This window comes from Ambystoma mexicanum, chromosome 4q (assembly GCF_040938575.1).
Source record: "Ambystoma mexicanum isolate Mex_15411 chromosome 4q, UKY_AmexF1_1, whole genome shotgun sequence".
Classification (NCBI taxonomy): Eukaryota; Metazoa; Chordata; class Amphibia; order Caudata; family Ambystomatidae; genus Ambystoma; species Ambystoma mexicanum.
In genome coordinates this window covers 595,345,220-595,369,129 of record NC_090928.1, presented here as the reverse complement: position 1 = coordinate 595,369,129, position 23,910 = coordinate 595,345,220, and the positions used below count along the sequence as shown (strand labels likewise).

At 45.9% G+C, this 23,910-nt stretch overlaps 1 protein-coding gene across 1 annotated transcript in view; it reads left to right on the top strand.

The window, feature by feature from the left end:
- Positions 1-23,452, top strand: part of PNO1 (partner of NOB1 homolog) — a 269,091-nt gene extending 245,639 nt beyond the window's left edge. Inside the window, exons 6-7 of the mRNA XM_069608144.1 lie at positions 22,578-22,648; positions 23,012-23,452. Coding sequence (XP_069464245.1) covers positions 22,578-22,648; positions 23,012-23,079 — 139 coding nt within the window. The 3' untranslated portion in view covers positions 23,080-23,452. The remainder of the gene's footprint in view (positions 1-22,577; positions 22,649-23,011) is intronic.
- The last annotated feature ends 458 nt before the right edge of the window (positions 23,453-23,910 follow it).

The window sequence follows — 23,910 nt, the reverse complement described above, 5'->3', positions numbered from 1 at the left end:
GTTCACCAATAGGGTTTACTCAACTTGAATAGCATACTGCCTTTCTAAATGGGTTACATTAGGTTCTTACTTACCTTGAACTGCTTACTGCCTTTCTGAAAAGTCTGATGGAGTTCTTGCTTATCTTATAATCGTGTTTCACTTTTCTGTAAAGTAACACTGGTATAACTAAGTAGTTATGTGATAGAATTGGTATAAGAGTTCATGGCCAATAAGGTTTTACTTGTTCTAAATGTGTATACTGAGTTATTACTTATTCATGAAGTGAATACTGCCCCTCTGAAAAGAAATTTTGTTGCTCGACTTAGAATGGTGTTCCAGTATTCTGAAAAGTAATGTTGGTGTAACTGTATAATTCCTGAGAGAAGAGTAAGTTACATATGTCGAATGGAGTTTGGCAATTTGGACCTGCAGCAGCAGACATTCCTCAGAGGGAGCAGGAGCTCTCTCTGCAATCAGCTGGTCCAGGCCGCCTCCCTTCAGCAAAACAAAATGCACGGCAATCCAGCACCGATTTGTCCAGATGGGCACTAGCTTGGAGGTAAAAGGATCTTTACCCAAGCGTGCCTGCATGCCAGCCCATACTACAGTTTTCTTGATATAAGGATCGAAAGAATCAGCAGCGGATCCCTCGCCTGCCTCTAAGATGCCTGCACGCTCTCCACGAGAAGCTTTGCGTTGCCCAGCAACGCCACAGGGAGCCTGCCCGCATCCGGCAAAGCCCGCTCGATAAGGCCCCTGTTGTACGCCTGTTATGCGCCGGTTTGCGCAGAGATTATCGGGCAAAATACAAGGTATGCATCGTTGACTCTTGGCCCTGCCCCTCCTCTGCTCCCTTCAATTGCTCCTTCACACGCATGACTAAGACCTGGCCCCTCCACCCTCTGTTTGATTCGGCATCTATAACAAAACAGCCTCAAGCAACCTGTGCTAAATGAGAACCTTTTGTCACGGTGCTGCTAGCCCCGCATATTGCCTTCGGAACGTAGATGTGCCGTAGTTCCTGATCCCACCTGCATCTTGATTGAAAATGTGCCTTGATTTTTCTACCCACACTGCATCTCATATTTAGATGTGCCTAGTTCCTGACCCCATTTGCATTTTGCATTTTGACTCTAAAATGTGCCTTGATTTTGCTGCCCACACTGCTTCTCATATTTAGATGTCCCTAGTTCTCACTACACATTGCAACACAATCCGCAGTTTGTGCCTTTTCTCGCAGCCGAATGTCGTCATCTCTGCTTCCAAAAGATCAGGACTTGCCCGACTCCCTTGGAAGCAGACCCATAACCCCGGTTCCGAGTGCCAGCCAGTCCCAATTTGGACCTTTTGGACCCTGTCCTGGCGCCAGTGGCACCAGGCTCATAAAGATGCCCAGTCCCAGCGCTGGAAGCGCCGGGCTCATAATGCTTGGGTGGACTTACCTGCAGCAGACCATGCTGCTTACTTACCTGCCAGTTGAACCCCTGATCCTCTTCTGTTTGGGACTACTTTTCCTGTTGGGTGGGGCAGGAGCCACTCCCTAGGTTCAGAACACTGGAACTCTTCTGGAAAGCAGGAACTCTTTTCTTACCTAGGCGTGGCTGTGGAAGGAGACACCTAAGCACTACAGGAGGCTATTTAAACCACACCCGATGGATGAATCTTGCTTTGCGTTATTCTGCATTCTCTGCAGCAGAACGCTCATCGTGTCTTCTGCTTCTGATCCTGGGCCTAAGGGAACAAAGGCTTACCATCCTGGAATCCAGTCTTCAGCAGCACCTGTAAAGACAAAGAAAGAACAGGTTAGCACTACGGTCTTCAGTGGCAGCGCATCTCTTACTTGGTCCATCGGCTGTCACCAACGCCTCGCGCTGCATTCCGGCATCTGAAAGACAAAGGCTTACCTACTCTTCGCATGCTCCGGAGGTCTTCGCACTGCATTCCGGCATCTGAAAGACAAAAGCTTACCAGCTCTTCGCACGCTCCGGAAGCCTTCGGCGCTGCATCCCGCATCTGAAAGACAAAAGAAGGTGCGTTTAAAGACATTGGGCAACTTTATTACTCACGTGCCATTACTCCTTCCCACGGCGAATCCAGTGGGTATTCCAGCACCTTTCAGCTTCTCTAAAGCTCCGAACTTGTACCTGCAAGATAAAAGGGACAGTTAGTGCGCATCGTGAAGCAGGCTACAAGCGCTTACTTACGTGCTTCCAGGCGCTTCTATTCCTCACGCGGGTTCGATCCTCAACTCTCATCAGCCCGCCATCACCGGAACCCTGCAAAACGAGAGATATCATTACAAAAGACTTTTAAGACATTTGAAGTGCCCAGAACTTACCGTTCGTGCAGTTGACGGACAGCAGTCCTCTGAGGTCAAGAGGCCTGCACCCTTATCCAGTGAAGAAACTGGTTACGGCACCCTGCCCCGAGGCAGATGGAGAGCTTGGCGTTCACTTACCTAAGGTGAGGGCGTTAACCTTTGGGGTTCTACAGGAGAAGAGAAAGGGAAGAGGAGAGAGGCACCCAATAACCCCAGTTCATTAATCCCATATTTTCTATCTGCAGACATCTTACTCTTCGAGTCAGACATACAGTGCACAGAGGTCCAGCCCAAAGAGCCAACCGTGTGTTACACATCACCTTTGAAGATACGGCATTCACCCAGTCAAGACCGGCGCCTCTGCGGGAATCAGGTGAGCGTTACAGAACGCAAAGCCTACCGCAAAACTCCCACCCAGGCGCTATGGAAACCTCGGATACCGACCAGCTAGCCCAGTTACTTGGGGAACTAAGAGCAGAAGTGCATGCAGCCCGTCAGTAAACGAATGCTCTAAGAAGGGAACTGATTATTTCCAAGGAGCGAACAGACGATCTCGCTAGACAATTGCTACAGTCACAAGCCGGACAAACTCCGTTACCCGCATCAGGGGCAAATCTTCCTTCAACATCCTCTACGAACCAAGTGCAGATCAACCTACCTGGGAATGTACCTCTGGCTCCGCCCGAACGATTTTCTGGTGACCCAAAGAGGTTTGCAGTATTTATTAATCAGTGCCGGTTGCACTTCTTATGCCGGCCAGCAGCCTTTCCAACTGATCAAGCTAAGGTAGCTTTCGTGCTTTCGTACCTTAGTGGCAATGCGGCAGACTGGTCGATCCCTCTAGTTAATCAAGATGATCCGGTTCTCCATGATTTTCAAGTTTTTCAGCTCAGTATGGAAAAACTGTTTGCAAGACATTCACAGGGGCAGGCCTTGGACAATGAGCTGCTTTCATTGCGACAGGGTAATCAAGACCTTTTGGCTTATATTGCGTCTTTCAACAGACTGATAGTGGAAACTCGATGGCCTGAGGACAAAAGGATTACGCTGTTTTATAGAGGTCTACGTGGAGAGCTCAAAGATGTGTTAGCCCAAGTAGTGAATCCCCCGCAATACTGTTCGGACTATATTGACTTAGTCGTTCAAATTGACCACAGACTGCAGAACAGGAAGGCCGATCGTTCCAAGTTTGATGCTCGAGTATTTTCCAAACCACCAACTCCTACCAAAGGAGTAGACTCCGGGGAACCCATGCAAATAGGGGGCCTGAAAGGACCACTAACACAAAAGGAGCGGGAAAGGAGAAAACAGCTGCAATTATGCCTCTATTGCGGAAACTCGGGGCACTTTCTTCGAGACTGTCCGGTGAAACCAGCCAAGAAGGCAGTAGGAGCTGCAGTTACCAGGGTCACAAACTCTGAGCAGGGAAACGACCTTGCCCGACAAGAATAGAGGTCCTCTTGCCGAGCATTAAAACCAGTTCAGTGACCTCGCATTTCGTGATACCTATGGTCCTCATTAGCCCTGAACATCCGGATCGATTACATGCGATTGAAGCTTACGTCGACAGCGGTGCCATCGGCAATTATGTGGATCATGAAATGGTTTTGAGGATGAATCTGACTCTTTGTCCAAAGGCTGTAAAGGACGTCATTACTACGGTGGATGGTACGGAGATAGCCTCCGGACCAGTAACGCATACCACCCAAGAATTGACGCTAGTAAGTCAAGATGGACACCATGAGAAGATAGTGTTCGATGTGATCAAGGCCCCTCAGTTCCAGAATATTCTAGGAATTCCTTGGTTAGAGAAGCACAATCCTCAGACCGATTGGCGAGCAAGAACGGTTCAGTTTCCAGAATGTGTCTCTACTTGTCACCCTCGACCTGGTGTTGCACTGGCAGCAATTTCCTCGGAGGCTCCCCAGTTACCTCCTGAATACCTAGAATTCCAAGATGTTTTCCGAAAGGATCAGGCTAACTCTCTACCTCCTCATAGGTCTTATGACTGCCAGATAGACCTGATACCTGGATCTACTCCTCCTTGTAGTAGAATTTATGCCCTCACCGAGCCTGAGAATCTTCACCTCCGACAATACCTGGATCAATACCTAGCGAATGGGTTTATTCGTCCTTCCAAGTCCCCTGCTTCCTCAGCTTTGTTCTTCGTTCCAAAAAAAGAAGGGGACCTAGAACTTGTATAGATTATCGCGCCCTGAACCAGATCACCGTTAAGAATAGATATCCGTTACCTTTGATCCCTGAACTCCTGGACCAAGTCAGAAAAGCATGCATATATACAAAGCTGGATCTTAGAGGAGCCTACCACTTGGTACGAGTAAAAGAAGGCGATGAATGGAAGACGGCCTTCCGCACCAAGTATGTGCTATTTGAATATCAGGTCATGCCCTTCGGACTTTGCAATGCCCCGGCCGCCTTTCAATATTTTATGAACGATGTCCTCAGAGAGCTCATAGATGTGTGTGTTGTTGTTTACATTGACGAGATCCTCGTTTATTCTTCATCGGAAACTGAACATCGGAAACACGTGAAAATGGTCCTCGAGAGATTGCGTCAACACAAACTTTTCGCTAAGTTGGAAAAATGTGTTTTCAACGTGACTGAAGTTGAATTCTTGGGATTCATATTATCACCTAGCGGAGTGCGTATGGATTCAAAGAAGGTCGATGCAATTCTCAAATGGCCATCGCCATCCTCCGTAAAAGGTGTTCAGAGCATGATAGGCTTCGCTAACTTTTACCGCAGGTTTATCCCCGAATTCTCTCGAATAGTCCAGCCCATCACCGCCTTGTTAAAGAAAAACAAACGTTTTGAATGGTCTACCGAGGCGGAACAAGCTTTCCAGAATTTGAAGACTAGATTTATCTCTGCACCGATATTAAAACATCCTTGCCCAGAACTCCCCTACATCGTTGAAACTGATGCTTCGAGCCTTGCCATGGGGGCAGTTCTATCACAAAAGGACCCAGTAACCAATCAGTTGCATCCCATGGCATTTTGGTCCCGCAAATTCTCGCCTCCTGAAATCAATTACACTATTACTGATAAGGAACTTCTAGCTATCAAGTCCGCCTTTAAGGCTTGGCGGCATTATCTTCTGGGGGCCCGACACACCGTTACTGTGATTACAGATCACCGAAACCTGCAATATTTGAAAACCGCAAAAGCTCAATCCTCTAGGCAACTCCGTTGGGCACTATTCTTTGCCGAGTTTGACTTCATAATTACCTATCGACCTGGTACAAAAAACGGTAAATCTGATGCCCTTTCTCGGATGGGAGTGGAAGAACATTTGATCAATCCTAAACCTGTACCTATCATTCCCGAACAAAGAATTCTAGGTGTAATCGCCACACAATCCATAGAGGAAGTTAAGGATAAAGCCAGGCTACTGGTAACTCCAGCAGACATACAGAATTGGCATCTGCAGGGAAAGGACTTTACGGTGAAGGACAACCTATTATATTTCCAAGAACGGTTATACCTGCCCAGCACAGATTTACAGAAAAAGGTAATCTCTTGTTATCACGATTCTTTAATGGAAGGACATCCTGGTATGACCAAGACCTTGGAAAAGATCAAGCGCTACTTCTGGTGGCCGTCTTGGAAAAAAGATATCAGAGACTTTATAATGTCCTGTGGAGTATGCGCCCAAAACAAGAGTCAAAAGGAAAAACCAGCCGGCCTCTTATGCCCTATTGACATCCCGCCTCGTCCTTGGCATACGCTTTCTATGGACTTCATCACCGATCTACCTCCATGCTCCGGATACAATACGATCCTAGTAATCGTGGACCTATTCTCCAAGATGGCGCATTTCATTCCACTCAAAGGCTTACCAACAGCAGCAACTCTGGCCCGAGAATTTCTCGAAAACATCGTCCGACTGCACGGTTTTCCTTCAGTTCTAATTTCGGATCGAGGTAGTCAATTTATTTCTCATTTTTGGCAAAGTTGCTGTCGGTCGGCTCAAATTGATGTGAGACTTTCGACCAGCCACCACCCTCAAACCGACGGACAAACCGAGAGGACCAATCAAACTCGAACAGTATTTGCGTTGCATGCTACAACAAACTGAAAAAACTTGGAAAGATATCCTTTGGATAGCCGAATATGCCTACAATAACTCTGTCCACTCGGGAACTGGGAAGACCCCGTTTTTTCTTTTATACGGTAGTCACCCTCGAACCTCAGAGTTGGATCCACTCCAAGATCTTGGAACACCAGCAGTAGACCACCTGCATTCTACAATCACCCAAGCCTTTAAGGAAGCCGTTTCTCACCTTCAAAAGGGCTAAAGAACAATACAAGAAAGGAGCAGACCAACATCGGAAGGAAGCCCCCCAATATCAAGTAGGAGATCAAGTCTGGTTATCCACCAAATATCTACCTCTAAAAGGACCACGCACATTCAACCCAAGATACCTTGGTCCCTATTCCATCACTACCATAGTAAATCCAGTAGCGGTCAAGTTGGACTTGCCCCCTCACATGAAGATACATCCGGTCTTCCACGTCTCTCTATTAAAACCGTGCAACCTCATACCCGACTAACTACATCTCCAAAACCTATTCTAGTTGATGGAGAACTCGAGTTTGAAGTCAAAAGCATCCTGGATTCCAAGATCTCCAAATCTAAACTATTTTACCTGATTGACTGGAAAGGCTACGGTCCCCAAGAAAGATCCTGGGAACCTGCAGAATATGTCCACGCGCCTCGTCTAATCAAAAGATTTCATCGAACATTTCCTAACAAGCCCAAACCCCCGGAGAAGCCCGGTTTGGGAGGGGCCTTGAGAGGGGGTGCTGTCATGATCTCTGCTTCCAAAAGATCAGGACTTGCCCGACTCCCTTGGAAGCAGACCCATAACCCCGGTTCCGAGTGCCAGCCAGTCCCAATTGGGACCTTTTGGACCCTGTCCTGGCGCCAGTGTCACCAGGCTCATAAAGATGCCCAGTCCCAGCGCTGGAAGCGCCGGGCTCATAATGCTTGGGTGGACTTACCTGCAGCAGACCATGCTGCTTACTTACCTGCCAGTTGAACCCCTGATCCTCTTCTGTTTGGGACTACTTTTCCTGTTGGGTGGGGCAGGAGCCACTCCCTAGGTTCAGAACACTGGAACTCTTCTGGAAAGCAGGAACTCTTTTCTTACCTAGGCGTGGCTGTGGAAGGAGACACCTAAGCACTACAGGAGGCTATTTAAACCACACTTGATGGATGAATCTTGCTTTGCGTTATTCTGCATTCTCTGCAGCAGAACGCTCATCGTGTCTTCTGCTTCTGATCCTGGGCCTAAGGGAACAAAGGCTTACCATCCTGGAATCCAGTCTTCAGCAGCACCTCTAAAGACAAAGAAAGAACAGGTTAGCACTACGGTCTTCAGTGGCAGCGCATCTCTTACCTGGTCCATCGGCTGTCACCAATGCCTCGCGCTGCATTCCGGCATCTGAAAGACAAAGGCTTACCTACTCTTTGCATGCTCCGGAGGTCTTCGCACTGCATTCCGGCATCTGAAAGACAAAAGCTTACCAGCTCTTCGCACGCTCCGGAGGCCTTCGGCGCTGCATCCCGCATCTAAAAGACAAAAGAAGGTGCGTTTAAAGACATTGGGCAACTTTATTACTCACGTGCCATTACTCCTTCCCACGCCGAATCCAGTGGGTATTCCAGCACCCTTCAGCTTCTCTAAAGCTCCGAACTTGTACCTGCAAGATAAAAGGGACAGTTAGTGCGCATCGTGAAGCAGGCTACAAGCGCTTACTTGCGTGCTTCCAGGCGCTTCTATTCCTCACGCGGGTTCGATCCTCAACTCTCATCAGCCCGCCATCCCCGGAACCCTGCAAAACAAGAGATATCATTACAAAAGACTTTTAAGACATTTGAAGTGCCCAGAACTTACCGTTCGTGCAGTTAACGACGGACAGCAGTCCTCTGAGGTCAAGAGGCCTGCACCCTTATCCAGTGAAGAAACTGGTTACGGCACCCTGCCCCGAGGCAGATGGAGAGCTCGGCGTTCACTTACCTAAGGTGAGGGCGTTAACCTTTGGGGTTCTACAGGAGAAGAGAAAGGGAAGAGGAGAGAGGCACCCAATAACCCCAGTTCATTAATCCCATATTTTCTATCTGCAGACATCTTACTCTTCGAGTCAGTCATACAGTGCACAGAGGTCCAGCCCAAAGAGCCAACCGTGTGTTACACATCACCTTTGAAGATACGGCATTCACCCAGTCAAGACCGGCGCCTCTGCGGGAATCAGGTGAGCGTTACACCCAAATTGCATTGCATTGCATTACCCGAGTTGTGCCCGAGTCTTTGACCCCCACATTTTTCAACTTTTGCCATAAATTGTTGCCTCATTGCCATAAATTGTTGCACTCCACATCCAGAGGCACCACTCCCTAACTGCCCATACCGCCCTAGCAGGGCACCACTTGCTCTCTGCCGCTCCTAGTATCCAGTGGCTCTGCTACTCAATCTCAACCCCTACCTACTCTCGCCATGCCTCATCACCAATCCATTAGCTCGCCAGCTGCCCCACTTATATTCCCCTTTAACATTCCTCATACTTCCTACCATCATTCTTTACTGGAAGTAACACCACAGCACACCATCCAATACCTAGCACAACCTCTTACACTAGACCCACCAACATCAGGAACCAACTCCTGGGTCTCCATTCAAGATACCCTAGTGTCACTCACCAAGCCCCACCTGACACACCCAACACTCCTACCACGCAAGCCCTCACGGTCAAACCATCCCCACCTCTACCTGCCATGACGCACCCCAACCCCGCTTCACCCGCACCACTCAACACCACCCCTAGCCCATCCCAACACTCACACAAGCAACAATACGCCCTTATCAATGCTAGATCCATCCCTGCCCATGCCACCGAAATTCACCAACTCCTAATTAACCTGGACCTCGACATCCTAGCCATCACTGAGACCTGGCTGCACAGCGCTGCAGGGCCAGCCCTCAACCTTGCCATCCCACAGGGGTACTCGATCATCAGGCAAGACCGCCTTTCGTCAGTAGGAGGTGGGGTAGCACTCATCCTGAAAGATCACCTCAAGGCCATACAAATCACCTCCAATTTAGGTGACAACATAGACTCCCTAGCTATAAAAATTGCCCTCTCCCCCAACTCCACCTTCAACCTCGTCTACCGTCCTCCTGGCCCACTACTGGAGTTCCATGAGAACCGTATACATCGCCTAACAGAAAACCTAAAACTCGCCTCCAAAAGCATCTTTCTAGGTGACATTAACCTAGGATACAACGACAAAAAGGACAAGCCAGCTAAATCTCTCTCGCTAGCCTTAAAAGAACTAGGCTTTGACCAAAAAAATAACCTCACCTTCACACAACAAAGGCCGTATCCTGGATTGGATAGCGGACCACAACTGTCACACCGACATCAGCTCCATCACCCCAACTCCATGGTCCGATCACCACCTCATTCCCATCCCATCGCATCTGACACAAAAAAGCCCAACCCCATCCCACCAGCACTGGCAAGATGCGCAAAAAATCTTACTAAAGATAGGATTATACCTCACCTACACATCCTCTCTACAGATCTCAAATCATCTGACCCGTCAGAGCTAGCAAGTATCTACAAGAGCACCATAAGCACTGCCGTCGACACCATTGCCCCCTTACAAACAAAAAAAGCCATATCTTAGGCAAAAGACAGTCAGGCTTCCGACCTGGTCACGGGACAGAGTCAGCCCTACTCGACTTAAAAATACAGCTTGCTGACACTATGTATAAAGGCAAACCGGCACTTCTTCTCGTACTAGATCTATCCGCCACCTTTGACCTTGTCAACCACGATATTCTTGGCATGCACCTAAAAAATGAAGCACACTTCTCCCCGGAAGCCATTGCTTGGGTGGCCTCATTTCTAAATGGGAGACTTATGAAAGTCTTAGACACTGCCTCGGCAACCCCTACCATCATCCGTTGTGGAGTCCCCCAAGACTCCTGCGCCGCCCCCACCCTCTACAATATATTTACGCTCCCTCTCCAACGACCTTGATTGTCGAAACATAGCGTACACTAACTACGCAGACGATACGCAGGTACTACTCCCGCTAACTGGGATTTATGAAGAAGGTGCTACAGCACTAACCAAAATCTACACAGCCATCCAAACCTGGATGGCGGCCAACGGTCTCTGCCTAAACGGGGATAAAACGGAAATCCTCATAGTAGGGACCAGTGAAAATCTCAACAAACTCCCCCCTCTATACAAATCCTTCAACATCGACAAATCCACCATCAGTCTCCAAGACTGTAAAAACACTAGGTTTTCACCTAGATGCCTCACTATCCATGTCCCGCCAGGTCAACGCCATAGCTTCCTCCTCAGTGCTCACTACCAAAATAATAAACGCTGTCAAGCCTTTTCTCTCCACCAAAAACTGCCTGTCCATCGCCAGAGCCACTATAGGTACTAAACTGGACTATTGTAATGCCCTTTTCCTAGGCACCTCCGCCCAAAACCTAAAAAAACCTCCAAATCACACAAAACGCGCTCAGAGCAGCACTGACCATTCCTAAAAGGGAACACATCTCGCAAGCAAGGAAAGATGCTCACTGGCTACCTGTAAAAGAACGCATACTCTTTAAAGCCATGGCCATCACACATAGATGCCTCTCACGGGATGCCCCACCTTATCTCGCAGAAAGAATCGCACCTAAAGCCTCCATCAGACCTACTAGAGCTCACCTCACCAACATGATCCATGTGCCCACGTTTCAAAGAACCAGGGCGGAAGGATCCAGCTTCCAACACCTCGCACCTCAAAATTGGATCTCCCTACCTACTTCACTAAGGAATGAAAAATCATATCCCACCTTCCGTAAAAACTTACACATCTATTCCGCTAAAGTCTATCCACCTCCACAGTTATGCCTGCACTGTAACCACAGCATAGCATAACATCTAAGTTCATTGTCACAAGGCTAATGTGAATTAGGCGTCCTAGCATCAGGGGAACCCAAGATAGGAGGGAAAGTCTGACTGAGGCAGTTGAGTCCCTTTGCGTTACAGTGCTGCAGTGACCACTGCCCGAAATTGCTTACCTGCGTCGAGGCCAGTCCTGAGAGGGGTGTTGCATCATTTTCTACCAAGTTCTTCATTCGAGAGTCCCTGATCCAGCTAAAGACACCAACCGGAGAGCTGCTAGAACCTGCAACCCCTCCGAATCGAGGGCTGAGTCTGACAACAGGAAAAGCGAGTTTGGAACCGTCTATCGACCTGCCAAGTCTTGGGAAGAATGGGAGTACGGGGGATAAGTTACTGTGGTTCTTACCTGCCCCCAAAACTCCAGATATAGTTATAGATGGAAGATACAGTCAACATGTCTTAATAAGCCCACTCCCAAGCACAGCTATGCTTACACTGTAACCACAGCAAAGCTTAACCAACGAATCGCGTGTACTAATACGAAAAAACTGTTGTACTTTGTCACCAGACCTTGTCTCTACTCTATACCTATGCTATGTTTCAAGTTTAAGACTGCTGTAACAGCGCCACGATGCCCCAGGGCAGTTCTGTGCGCTTTATAAATGCAAATAAAATAAATAAATATGTTGCAAGGTGTCTAATTGTAACAGTGGTGGTATTACTTTATTATTCCTGAGACTGAATACGTTTAAAGGTTTACCAATGGGGTTTGCTTACCTTGAATTACATACTGTCATTCTAGAATTCTACTAATGTGGTTTTAATCCCCATGAATAGCATACTGCCATTCTAAATGTTTGACACTAGGTTTTATTCAACTTGAAATGCATACTGCTATTCTAGATACGGTTTATACTTTGGTTTGCATACCATAAGTATAGTGTTGGTTTTTAGAAGTGGGTTTATGAATGATAATAGTGTCTACCTTTCTAAAGAAGTCTCTTTTTTTACAATTTATCAGTGTTTGTACATATGTATGCTACAGGTTCTTTGTACCCATCTACACCACTTTCTCTCTCCTAAGATAAGCTTGACTTCTCTGTCCACGCTACCATATTATTCAGCGCAAATCTGTTAGGAAAGATTTCTCTTTACTGCGACTTTCCTTCAATTGTTTTGGACCCCCAAACATTTTGATTTGATTTATGATGCTGACCTGTACTTTGTACAGTGCAGTGAAGCCTTAAGCTTCACTACACTGTCTTTTGCTCATCTGTTATAACTGACATGTCCTTCAGGCTGTCAGTACTGGGAAACATTGCTCCCCTTAGTCTTGGGACTTTGCTACAAGTGATAACAAGTTACTAAAAGTAGTAACGTTTATCATTGTACAACACATCTTAAAATGCAGTACCATCGGGTAAACATTTGTTTTGCCCTAGACTAACACCCAAAGGATTTTTGGTTATGCTAGGTGTGCTAAATGGACAAGCCGGTGGCAGCAGTGATTTTTACAATTTTCTTTGGTGCTTTTTGTTTTAGCCTTACTGCGTTTACCACATTTGGCTACTAACTGTGGCTAGTGTCCAAATATGGCCGTGCCACATGGTTTTTCACTTGTCCTTTGGCTATCCTGTTCTCTAGCCTTCTTCCTGGCCTCAAAGGCCAGGAACATCCTTATAAGGACTTCCAGTGCCCAGGAAAGCCGAAGCTTTTGGTGGGCTACTGGAGGGCCGTGTGTGTTTGATGGCTGGATGTGGGTTGGGACTGTCTGGTCCCAATACATAAACTGGTGTTGGTATGTCTGAGTCATATGCATGAGTGTTCCCGCCAGTGGTCCTGTTTGGACCACTGCTGGGTTGTGTGTGTGTCTGTGTGTGGGCTAGTCCTGCTGTTGGCTAGTTGGAGTTTCAACTCTTACCTGGTGCTCAAGATGAGGGGACCCATGCACCCATTCTTCAGAGATCCTGAAGGAGCCAAGACTTCTATCCAGCTGCGACACCTGCGAAGAATCCGGCTTCCTGTCGGAAGGATGCCTGGCTAGCAACATCTGCTGCTCTCCTGGAGGAGCCCTGTCTTGCTGAGGATCTTTAGCAGTGATGCGAAGGAGCTGCAATCCTGGGAGTGGAGGGGAACATCCATTCCAGACACCTGCATGGTGCCCAGTTCCAAGTTTGGCTTCCGCGCTGCAGATGCTGCTGTTCCACGTCAAAGGCCTGGAACTTTGCGGATACTCAGCTTGCACTACAAGACTCAACTCTGCAACATTTCGGCATCCTAGCATCAGGGGAACCCAAGATAGGAGGGAAAGTCTGACCGAGGCAGTTGAGTCCCTTTGCGTTACAGTGCTGCAGTGACCACTGCCCGAAATTGCTTACCTGCGTCGAGGCCAGTCCTGAGAGGGGTGTTGCATCATTTTCTACCAAGTTCTTCATTCGAGAGTCCCTGATCCAGCTAAAGACACCAACCAGAGAGCTGCTAGAACCTGCAACCCCTCCGAATCAAGGGCTGAGTCTGACAACAGGAAAAGCGAGTTTGGACCGTCTATCGACCTGCCAAGTCTTGGGAAGAATGGGAGTACGGGGGATAAGTTACTGTGGTTCTTACCTGCCCCCAAAACTCCAGATATAGTTATAGATAGATAATACAGTCAACATGTCTTAATAAGCCCACTCCCTCCCCCCCTTAAAGAAAAGTATAAACGGTGCTAGTACATGTCCAGGAATCTACTCCATATATTCTCAAAGATAATAGACTTCTACCGACGATAAATCAATCTTTCCATGTCAGCCAATTTTAACCTTTCGTTTATCCAAACGTTCACTTCTGGGGACAGTCTCGACTTATATCCTCCTTAATACCTATTTTCTAGCCCTGGTGGCACCTCTAAATAGCCATTTCTGTTGCAAGGTACTTGGATCATTCAGTAACTTGTCATCACCAAGAATTAATGTGTTTAAAATCGTAATCCAAGATTTGTCCCAACACATTGTTAAAAGTTATGCAGAGGCTTCTCCAGAAATCACTCTCTCATACACTCCCAGAGCATGTGTTCCAGGGTGCCCACTCTGTGAACAAAACCCCAACAATCTCTCTTATCAGAGAGACCTCTCTTGTGCAATCTCTCAGGCGTCCAATACACCCTATTTAGGATCTTTATCTGACGTGATCAATCGCCTAGGCCTACAGAAGAAGGAACTATGGGAGGTGGTTTGTAAGAATGTTTGCCTGAGTCATCTCGCATGTCAATCTTCTTGTCCATTCTTCCAGTAGGGAACTATTGGCCATTGATCTGGAGACAATCAGTGTGATATATTTACTCGCTAGCCCAACTTCCATCTTGCCACTGGCATTAAGGGATCTGAAATCAGTTCCCTCATCGGACTCAATGTCCCCAATTGCTTTTTTAAGCCTTTGTTAATCCTGTTGTGAGCAATTTTGTATTTGCCACATTTTTCAGCTGATTCATGGTCAGCCATCTGCCATTACTTCTCAGGTCTCCAATCCACTGTACACCTCCCAAGAACCAATCTGGCCAAAAAAGTGTTTTACCATTTTCCCTTATTTTGGGGTTGTACCATATGGATGAGTCAAGCCTCTTAAAAGCATTTCCCCCAAAAGATTCACAAACTCCTTCCAAGAGCTTCTCAAAAATTGTGTTGTGGGCTCCACTTTAGTTGTTCGTCCCAATGTGGTTGTCAGGATAGCCAACGGGGCCAGAGGCCCTAATGGAGAAGCCTATGCCTTAGTCCAATCATCTGGCACCTTTTCCAATAATGGTGCATAGTATCTAGCCATAAATGCCAGATGATGGGCATACAAATTACAAACCCCTAATCCACCTCTATCCTGTGGCAATTGCAATTTCCATAGTTTCAAAAAGAAATGTCTGTCTAAGAGCATTAATTCTTTCAAAAGTTTCTTCCCAATGTTCTGAGCATGCTACCATTGGATATATTATTTTCGTGTCGATCATCTTTAGTGTGTTGACTTTACCTCATAAAGATAGATTCAGCAATTTCCATCTCTCTAAATCCTGTTGATGTCCAACGCTCAGAACCTTGATTTTCTTCTGTACCATTCCTTCCAATTTATTGGTCATCCAGACGCCCAAGTATTTAAGTTTCTCCGGGCACCATTTGAATCCCAGATTTGTAACCACCAGTTTATTATAACATCTGTTTAGTGACATTGCCTCTGACATTGCCTAGTTGATCTTATAGCCTGAGCATACATTAAAATCTGAAATAAGCCCCACAAGTGTTGGCAGTGAATTAAGTCCCTCAGCACCAGTAATGGGTAGTCTGCATAAAGCCACAATTCTTGACCCTCTCCGCCATAACCTATTCCTTGTAACCTTTCTTCTTCTCGAATCGCAGCTGCCAGAGGTTCAATTGCAATTGCAAATAAAAGCCGGGACAAAGGACATCCCTGTCTAGTGCCACGTTTATGCCATTGGTTGCAACGTCTGCTGTTGGGCCAGGTTATAATAGCTTTACCAATTCATAAAGCATTCCCCAAAACCCATTCCTTCTAGTACATCTTATAAGTAATTCCAATTCACTCAGTCAAAGGCTTTCTCAGCACCCAATGAGAAGACTGTTGCATCATCACCTTTATCTGTTAGGGATATGGTTTGTAAGAGTCTTCTCTTGTTATTAGAAGCATGATTACCTTTGACAAATCCTGATTGGTTTTCATGAATTGGCTTCGGTAGCAACAATTCTAGTCCCCTTGCCAAAGATTTTGACAGAATGTTATTGTCTGTATTTAATAGGCTAATTGGACGATAGTTCGAAGGTAATGTCAGGTCCTTACCTTTCTTTTTGATCAGTGAAATTGTTGAGTGGTGGGTGGGTTTGGGGTAGCTAGCATCCCAGCAGAACGAGAGGTCACATATGTCACGTAAAAGTTCAATTACGGAATCTGATATGATATAGAATTCAGCAGGCAGCCCATATGGTCCAGGCGATTTCCCAAAATTCAAGGATGTAATTGATTTCCATAGGTCGTCAATAGTCAGTTTGGCATCTAAATGGTTTCTCTCTTCAGTCGTTAAATTCAGCATCCGTACATCTGCCTTAAATGTCTTGAAGTCCCAGGATAGAATAGTCTCATTCGTGTATAATTGCTCATAATAGTCCTTGAAGACTTCATTAATCTCATTGGGGTTAAAAGTAATGGACCCATCCAATTTAGTGATGGACTGAATAGCCCTGTCTGCCTCTTGACTTCTTAAACGATGGGCCTACCAGCAGTCATATTTGTCACCATTTTCAAAATATGTGCATTTGATACGGAATAATGTTTGTTCAGCCTTTTCAGACATTTTCTTGTTATAATCACTTCATATGGTGTAGCTCCTTAATTTTCTCATACAATTGGATTATGTTAGGCACGATTGTATGCATTACCCTTTGGGAAAACTACAACAACCCTGACTACAGATAATAGGAAACCCAACCTTTGGTATAAGCTTGTTCTACACAGTTTTGGTAGCGTGTTGAGCAGCCAGGCTTATCTCAAGAGCGGTCAATGTGAGCTATAGGGGAGTTAGAGATTCACAGTGACAAGTGTTCAAATAAACTCTTACACACATGTTTTCTTGAATAAACAATTATACAAAATGTTTGTCAGAGTAAGCCTTCTTCAGAAGGGAGCAATATAACAGTAACACTGAAATATACTTCTTAAGACCTCTGAAGCAGTCAGTACCCTTTTGGGATAGCCCAGACACAACCTACACCCTCAGGTGACTTCAGTAGCTAGGGTGCTGGGGACATTAATGCATCACTGTTGCATTTAGAATCATTTAGGAGTAAGTCGAAGGAAAAGGTTATTAAAACATACAAGAGACCACAAATATTCTTAAGCAGGCAAATACTTTCAGATTCCCCAATAAGAGTCATTCAATAGAGCAGGCTAAGCCAAAGTCAATGGGCAAAAGTCTATCTGAGATGAAGTGCTATCTTTGCAGGTAAGTAAGAAAAGTCTTTGCACAATGTTTTAGAAGTCTTTGAAGAAAAAGAAGAATCGATGTAGGGTCACAAGCCGTTCGACTTGTGAGTAGTAGAAGATGCAAGCAACTCTACAGCACAGTACCTTTTGTATTGAAGAAAAAGTGCAGCAGATGACTTCTGTTCCTGAGCAGCTCTGCAGATCTCACTGTACCTGGGCCTCGGTCGTGGGGATAAGAGGGATGACTTCTGGGGACTCTGCACTGCAATGGGACAGTCACTGCTCACAACCGGCAATCTTCAAACAAGTGGCTGTTCGGTGTTTCAGCTCGTCGCGCATACCGCAAATAGCAACACCACAGTTCCTGGCTGTCTAGATGGCCTTTCCTTGCTTATGGGGTCCCGTGCTCTGTTGGGGCTCAGGCTCGGGCAGTCCTGCTTCCTGGGAGTCCAGAGGATCTTCCTGGAGCTCTTGGCCAGCTTAAAAGCAACGCACACAAACTCATGTTCCTCTCCCTGGCGGTTCGGTTTCCGCCAGCAACTCTGGAAAGTCAACCAGCTCTGAGAGAATGTCCAGGTGGCTTACTTTGGAGTTGATTGGTCCCTCCAACTCCAGGGGAGCAGTTGTCCTTGCAGGGGCTTCTGTCGATACGAATTTGGAGTTTCAGCACAGCAGTAGGGCTTCACCGGGCAAACCAACGGTCCAGGAATTGCAGCAAGCATCTTCAAGATCTTCTTTGGTTCCTTCGTCCAGTGGTCGAATCGGGCTTCCAAGCCAAAAGCCTCGCCTTTTATTCAGTTCTCTTCCATTCATTCCAGCGTAGCTGTCAGTCACCCAGCAGGCTGGCTGTCCTTGCCGGACAGTCAGCCGGCCAATCACTGCAGAGTGCATTTGGGTCTCCTAGGAGACTAAGCACAGGGAGCTTTGGGCACCTCCCTCACTTCCTGCCCACCCCAGATGCACTGGAGCCAGAGGCAGGCTTCATTCGTAAATCCCGCCAAAGGCCAAGCGAACAAAGGGACCAAACCACGTTTGGTGCGCAGAGTAAATCTCAAGAAGGACCTTTCCACAAAGAAATGGCAAAAAGAAAAAAGGCCAGTGCTTTACTGCAGCTACGAACGCAGTCCGCGGTAAATGCACACCACGGTAGTTAAAACTAAACCACTGCCACCAGCCATTCAGTGAGGAAAGGCTAACATTAAAATTTTTACATGAGAAGCTAGACAAAGGGGATACTAAATAACCCCTCCAGCACCCTATTGTAAGATAGTCTGCTGGGTCTAGAAGGTTACAAATGTAAGGAAAGTCAACTTCACTTTACCACCCTGGGAAATAGTAGTTTTTCCCAGAGAAGGTATTTAAACCTTTTGGAAATCTGGAAGACTTTCCTGTGCCACTGCACTGAAGGTGGTGTGTGGCACAATGTAAAAGATGATGCCTATGGAGTTTGTCAGGCTCCATAACCAAAAGAAACACAAAGTTCAAACATCACATTAAAATACATGAATGAGTGGGAAAAAAGGTCTGACTCCAGGTTAAATAAAAAGTCCTCAAAATCACGAAGGTGTAGGGAATTGGCACATTTCTGAGATTTCTCCCTAACACAGCCCAGGAAGGTCACAGCATGTTGTGGCATTCTTTGTTTTGTAGGTAGTCTCAAGATTGAATGGACCCAACAGTCTCTGGGTCGGAGTCCTCTTAGGACTCCTAGGTTGCATGGAAGATGGGGTCAGAATAGGCTCAGGTTACATAGCAGGCATCTCCGGTTGCTGGAATCAGCTACAGCCGTCTCCTCTTCATCTTACTCTTCGAATTCAGCTCCAGTAGTCAACTTGTCTTCAGCTTGCAGAATTGGACAGTTCTACATGAACCCAGACACAAATTCTGCAAACTCTCTCCCTGCAGTTTACAGAAATGGGCGGATGGCTGTCCTGGATAGCCAGCCCCCCGCACCTCCCAGTGGTAACTGGTTTTGCTCAGGCACACCAGAAGACCAAGGCCTGCAGGGTTTCATACTCTACCCTCTCCCCCACCCCCCTTACTTCCTGCCTTCACAGACATGCTGGAGCCTCTGCTGTCTACACAAAGGGGTCCAGCCGAAGACCAAACTTAAACCAGGACCTCCCCCCACCTAGGACAGCAAAAGAAGATCCAAGAAAGTACAAGCACACTACAAATGGCAAAAAAAGAAAAGCCACCATTCTAGCAAAATTTTAACCCTTCTGTCCATTACGCGGCTGGTTTGACAGCCTCCGTGTAATAACACAAAAGTCGATGAAGTATGTCCACTGCCACCAGCCGTAAGAATTAGCTTGTCACAGTAACAGAAATGTTACTGGAGCACTGAGAAAGGGGATACTGTGCATCTCCCCAGCACTCTACATAAGGTGGGGTCTGCTGGTCTCCCTATATAAAATGTAAAGGGGATGAAAATCCCGCTCTACCTTTTGGGAACAGTAGTTCATACAAGGGAAATCAAGAGAAAATAAAAAGGCAAGTCCCAACGGGAACACTGCACAGAAAGTGCTGTGGGCTGCTATGATGTCTAAAGTCCTTGGAAAGGAGATCTTCAAAAGTTCACTATAGAGAGTCAGCAAAATGACATTTGGGGAGATTTATCATTATTGTGCTTCAACCCCTCTTCTAGCAAGACCCCCAGCACTTTCTCTGCACTTGGACCTTTTTTCTTTTAATCCTGAATGAGTGGAGCCCTATTCCACACATTTATTCTTGTGGGCTCTGTCTTTCTGGACTCAATTCTTTGTAATTACCTGTACTATGGAATCTGTCTGCTCCATAGCCCTTAAAGGCATCTGTTTTACTACTGGAGCACACAGCTCCATAAGGGAAGTGTTGCTGGGGACCCCTAGGGTTCTCCTTTAAAATTATCTTTCTATATTCTCAAGTAACTACAGTTCCAGGATAAAGAGATACTTAGTATCTCTCCCAAAACTCTATAGTCTGAGAGATTGGCGCACACCCCCTTCATTGGAGAGCCAACAGGATACTTAGTTATCCCCCTTCTCTCTGCTCCTGTAACTTTTTAGTCATAGACAATCACCTAATTATGGTAGTGGACGTGTTCTACTAGCTATTGTGTATTTTTTATATTGCAGGCTATGTCCATAGCCTCGATAGTGCACAATAGAGGCACCCAAGTACCAGCTTGGTGCCCTCGCTTCTTTTTTTGCCATTACTAGCATGGCTGTTCTTTGTTAGCCCTTATTCTACCATTCTCTGAGGGGGTGTCTGTGTGTGTGCAGCCTTTGACGGGAACCAGCCAGTAGGTATCCCTGCCTAGGCTCCAGAGTGTCTGGGCTGGCAGGAAGTGGGGGGGAGGAGTTTTCCATCCCGCTGTCCTTTGTCAGCCAGAGTGCCTGAATAGGTCCAGATCCCACAGAGGGTCTGGCTAACCTGATTGTACAGCCAAACATCACTTTCTGTAAAATGGTGAGGGAGATTGCAGAGGAGTGTGTATAAAAGGTGAGGCTTCTGGAAGGTAAAGGAAGTCGACCACAGGAAACGGAAGTAACCGAAGATGACAACCAGAGACGCCTGTAGACCCTTTGCAAGACCATGAAGCGACCACTGCTGTCCTGACCCTGTTTTCTATGCAACAGAGGAGCTCTGAAGAGGACTCCTTCCCTTTGGCTTGTTGGAACAACCAGTCCCAAGTCCACCTTTGAAACGAGCCATCTCCCAAAGTCCTAGGAGCTTCCTGAGCTGCAGAACCCCAGTACCAGGAGACCTGCTGCCCATTTCAAGTGCATCGTTTTGGAAAGGTCAAGTATGTCCAAATCTGTGCTGAGCCCGTAAGGGCACTCCAGAGATCAGTGTGTGTGGGACTGCAGTAAGCGAAAAAAATTGACCGTGTGATCCGTGTCCTTTGTTGGTGCTCCTGAAAAGGCACCAAAACCGCAGAGTGCATGAAGAAGTTGCTGAAAATCGTGCTACAGGTCCTCCCTCGAGACTGCTGCTGAGAAACAGTCCATTGTCCTGCCTTTCATCACCAGACCAAGGAATCCGGAGGTCGGGTCCAGAGCTGCCACATCGTGGAGGAGCCAACACAAACACTTTCTTCAAATCAAAGGTACTGTGGGAGAAAAAAGGTATTGCTTACCTGATTCTAAGAAGTTGCTCCAGAGCGTTGGAGTGCATGCAGAGTTATCCAAGGCAACCCCCTCTTACCGCTGACCCAAGCTGCTGCTTGTGACCCCTTGTCAAGTCCGTTTTTAGGTCTCCTTTGTTAGTTGCTAACTTGCTGCTTCAATAACTTTAGCCACTGGAAGAAATCCGCAGGAACTCTTCATTATCCGCTGTTGGTCTAGACTTCAAGCCCTCTCCGAACTGCCTTCAGCTAGGGTTGTGTTTTTAGACCTGAAAGACTTGCCAGGCGAAGAAACAGTCTCTAGAACTTTGAACTTGGCTCATTTTGCACTAACCATTTATTTTCCTACCTTGAAGTGACTTGCCTATATGTTTGCAGAGTAAATGCATGACCGTATGACCTGTTAAAAACCGCTTGAGTGCGCAATTACCGATAATATGATAACATTCTTTTCCCTGTCTAACTTTGCTACAAATGTAACTGCGAACAAACACAAAAGTGAAAGTGCCCTTTGAAGTGGGTTATCTAGTGTTCCTTAGTGTTCTACCGTAAATGTCTAAAGTATTAAAGTGATTCTGGTGTAAATATAATGATTATAGATCTTTTATATACTATATGTGTAAGTGCTTCTTTGTTGTGCCTGTCTAACTAAGATTCAGAGTACTTGCCTACAGCTCGCATCTTCTTCCTCTTAAGATAAGCCTGACTGTTCTGCCACACTACAAAGGTCCTGAGCTAGTACAGACTGATACTAAGAGTTGGGAGATCTACAAGCCACTGGGATAGCTTACTAAAGTCTTACTGCCAGTAGGACTTTAGGGAGAAAAAGAAACTAACAATGACACCCATAAAATGAGTACATTAAAGGGTGAGTGGGGGAAAAAGGTTCCCACTCACTTAGGAACATAGAAAAAGAATCCACAAGTCCAGCAAAAAGTTCTGAGGATGTTTGTCACAGGTGAGGAAGATTTAGCATAGAATCTAACCGAACGGACGCTCATTGTACATCTCATTTTTTAAGTCCCAGCACTTGGAGAGCACTACAGTGATAACCAGTGTATTATACTTGCTTATTTACATTCTTTGTAAAAGAGGACCATACATTGTCTTGTGGTCTTTTAGCATGACCATTGGTAATAGTTTTCTGAATGGATTTGATCCAAGAAAAGTATTGAGTTTGTGAAAATACAATATATGCAATGGTCACCTATGTCCATTTTACTGTCTGAGACTGCTTCATATAGTATGATTTGTTTTTGTCAACAGGAAAGTTCATATTCTAGGATCTTTCCAGAATATCAAGATGGCACGAACTGCTATTTGTAACCTTATTCTAGGTGAGTTAAATTAAGAAATTATAATGGAACTGTTTTTCAAATGTAATTACTATGTTATGTTCTTGCCAAACCTTTGTAATTGTAGGATTTCTCTTGATTGGGCAAAGATCTACAAGGGAGTAGCTATGCAAATTATAGGGCAGATTTAATTACGTTGAAGTTGCTTTTAAATAGTCCAACTTTACCCTTGCAGTTTTCCTGCATAATGTATTTTTTATTTCATCTTCTTTACTAAGCTCCTGTAAAGTAAATGTCAAACTAACTTCTCATTTGTGTACCTTTTTAAATCTGGTAGCTACATTATCTCAGAGTTTGAACTATATACTTATATTAACGTGTGTATTTTAATTAATTTTTTTACAGGAAGTCCCCCATCTAAGGTTTATGGTAACATCAGGGCTGTGGCCAGCAGAGCTGCTGAACGTTTCTAAGCAGGAATGTTTCTGTGGAACAATTTGGACTGAGATTGGATGCAGTCGAAATAAAACCATGGCTTACACACAGTGTGTATAAAGGACAGGCCATGCTGCCATGCAGTCTTTTAATGTTCAGGCATATCTGTCTGGTTTATATTGACTTTCTCCACATAAAAGCAGATCTATTTAATAAACGTTCTTAATATATTCTTATTGATAAGTAATGGCAACCCAGTGAACACCTTTATGCTAGACGTTTTTTCCTTAGGTTGTGGTGGCTCGATAAGGATGAACAAGAGTCCGCGCCTCTGATGAAATTAGCTGACTTCACGTCTACGAGAGCTATTGCTGTGCAACTGACATCATAATAAATCACATCTTAAAAATACCATCTTTTGACTCATTTGAAGCGTCATCAGTTCTACTATGAACAGCTGTTTTATATTGCCATTCTCATTTTCAAACCATATTGTAGGGCAATCTTGAGCATCCTATTGATGCTACATTTTCACATACCACACAAAATCATGGATCGTGCAGTTTGTATTAATTAGAATTGTCCTTTATAAAAACAAATGGTTCTATCTTGCAAGTCAGGGAACTTTGTGGACCAAGAAGGGATGTCAAGAAGGCATGTTGGGGTGGATCCTTGCCTGCCTCTGGGTGAAAGTATTCTAGTCGGAAAGGTGATATGTCATGGTACTTAAGCAATTAAGATTTTCTTGACAATTGGAATGTGCGATTTACTAATGAGCTCCAGCCACTGGTCTGCCAACAGCACATTAATATCACCACAAACCACAAGGTGTACAGAGGTTGCAACACTGACCCCACCCCCTCCTAGAG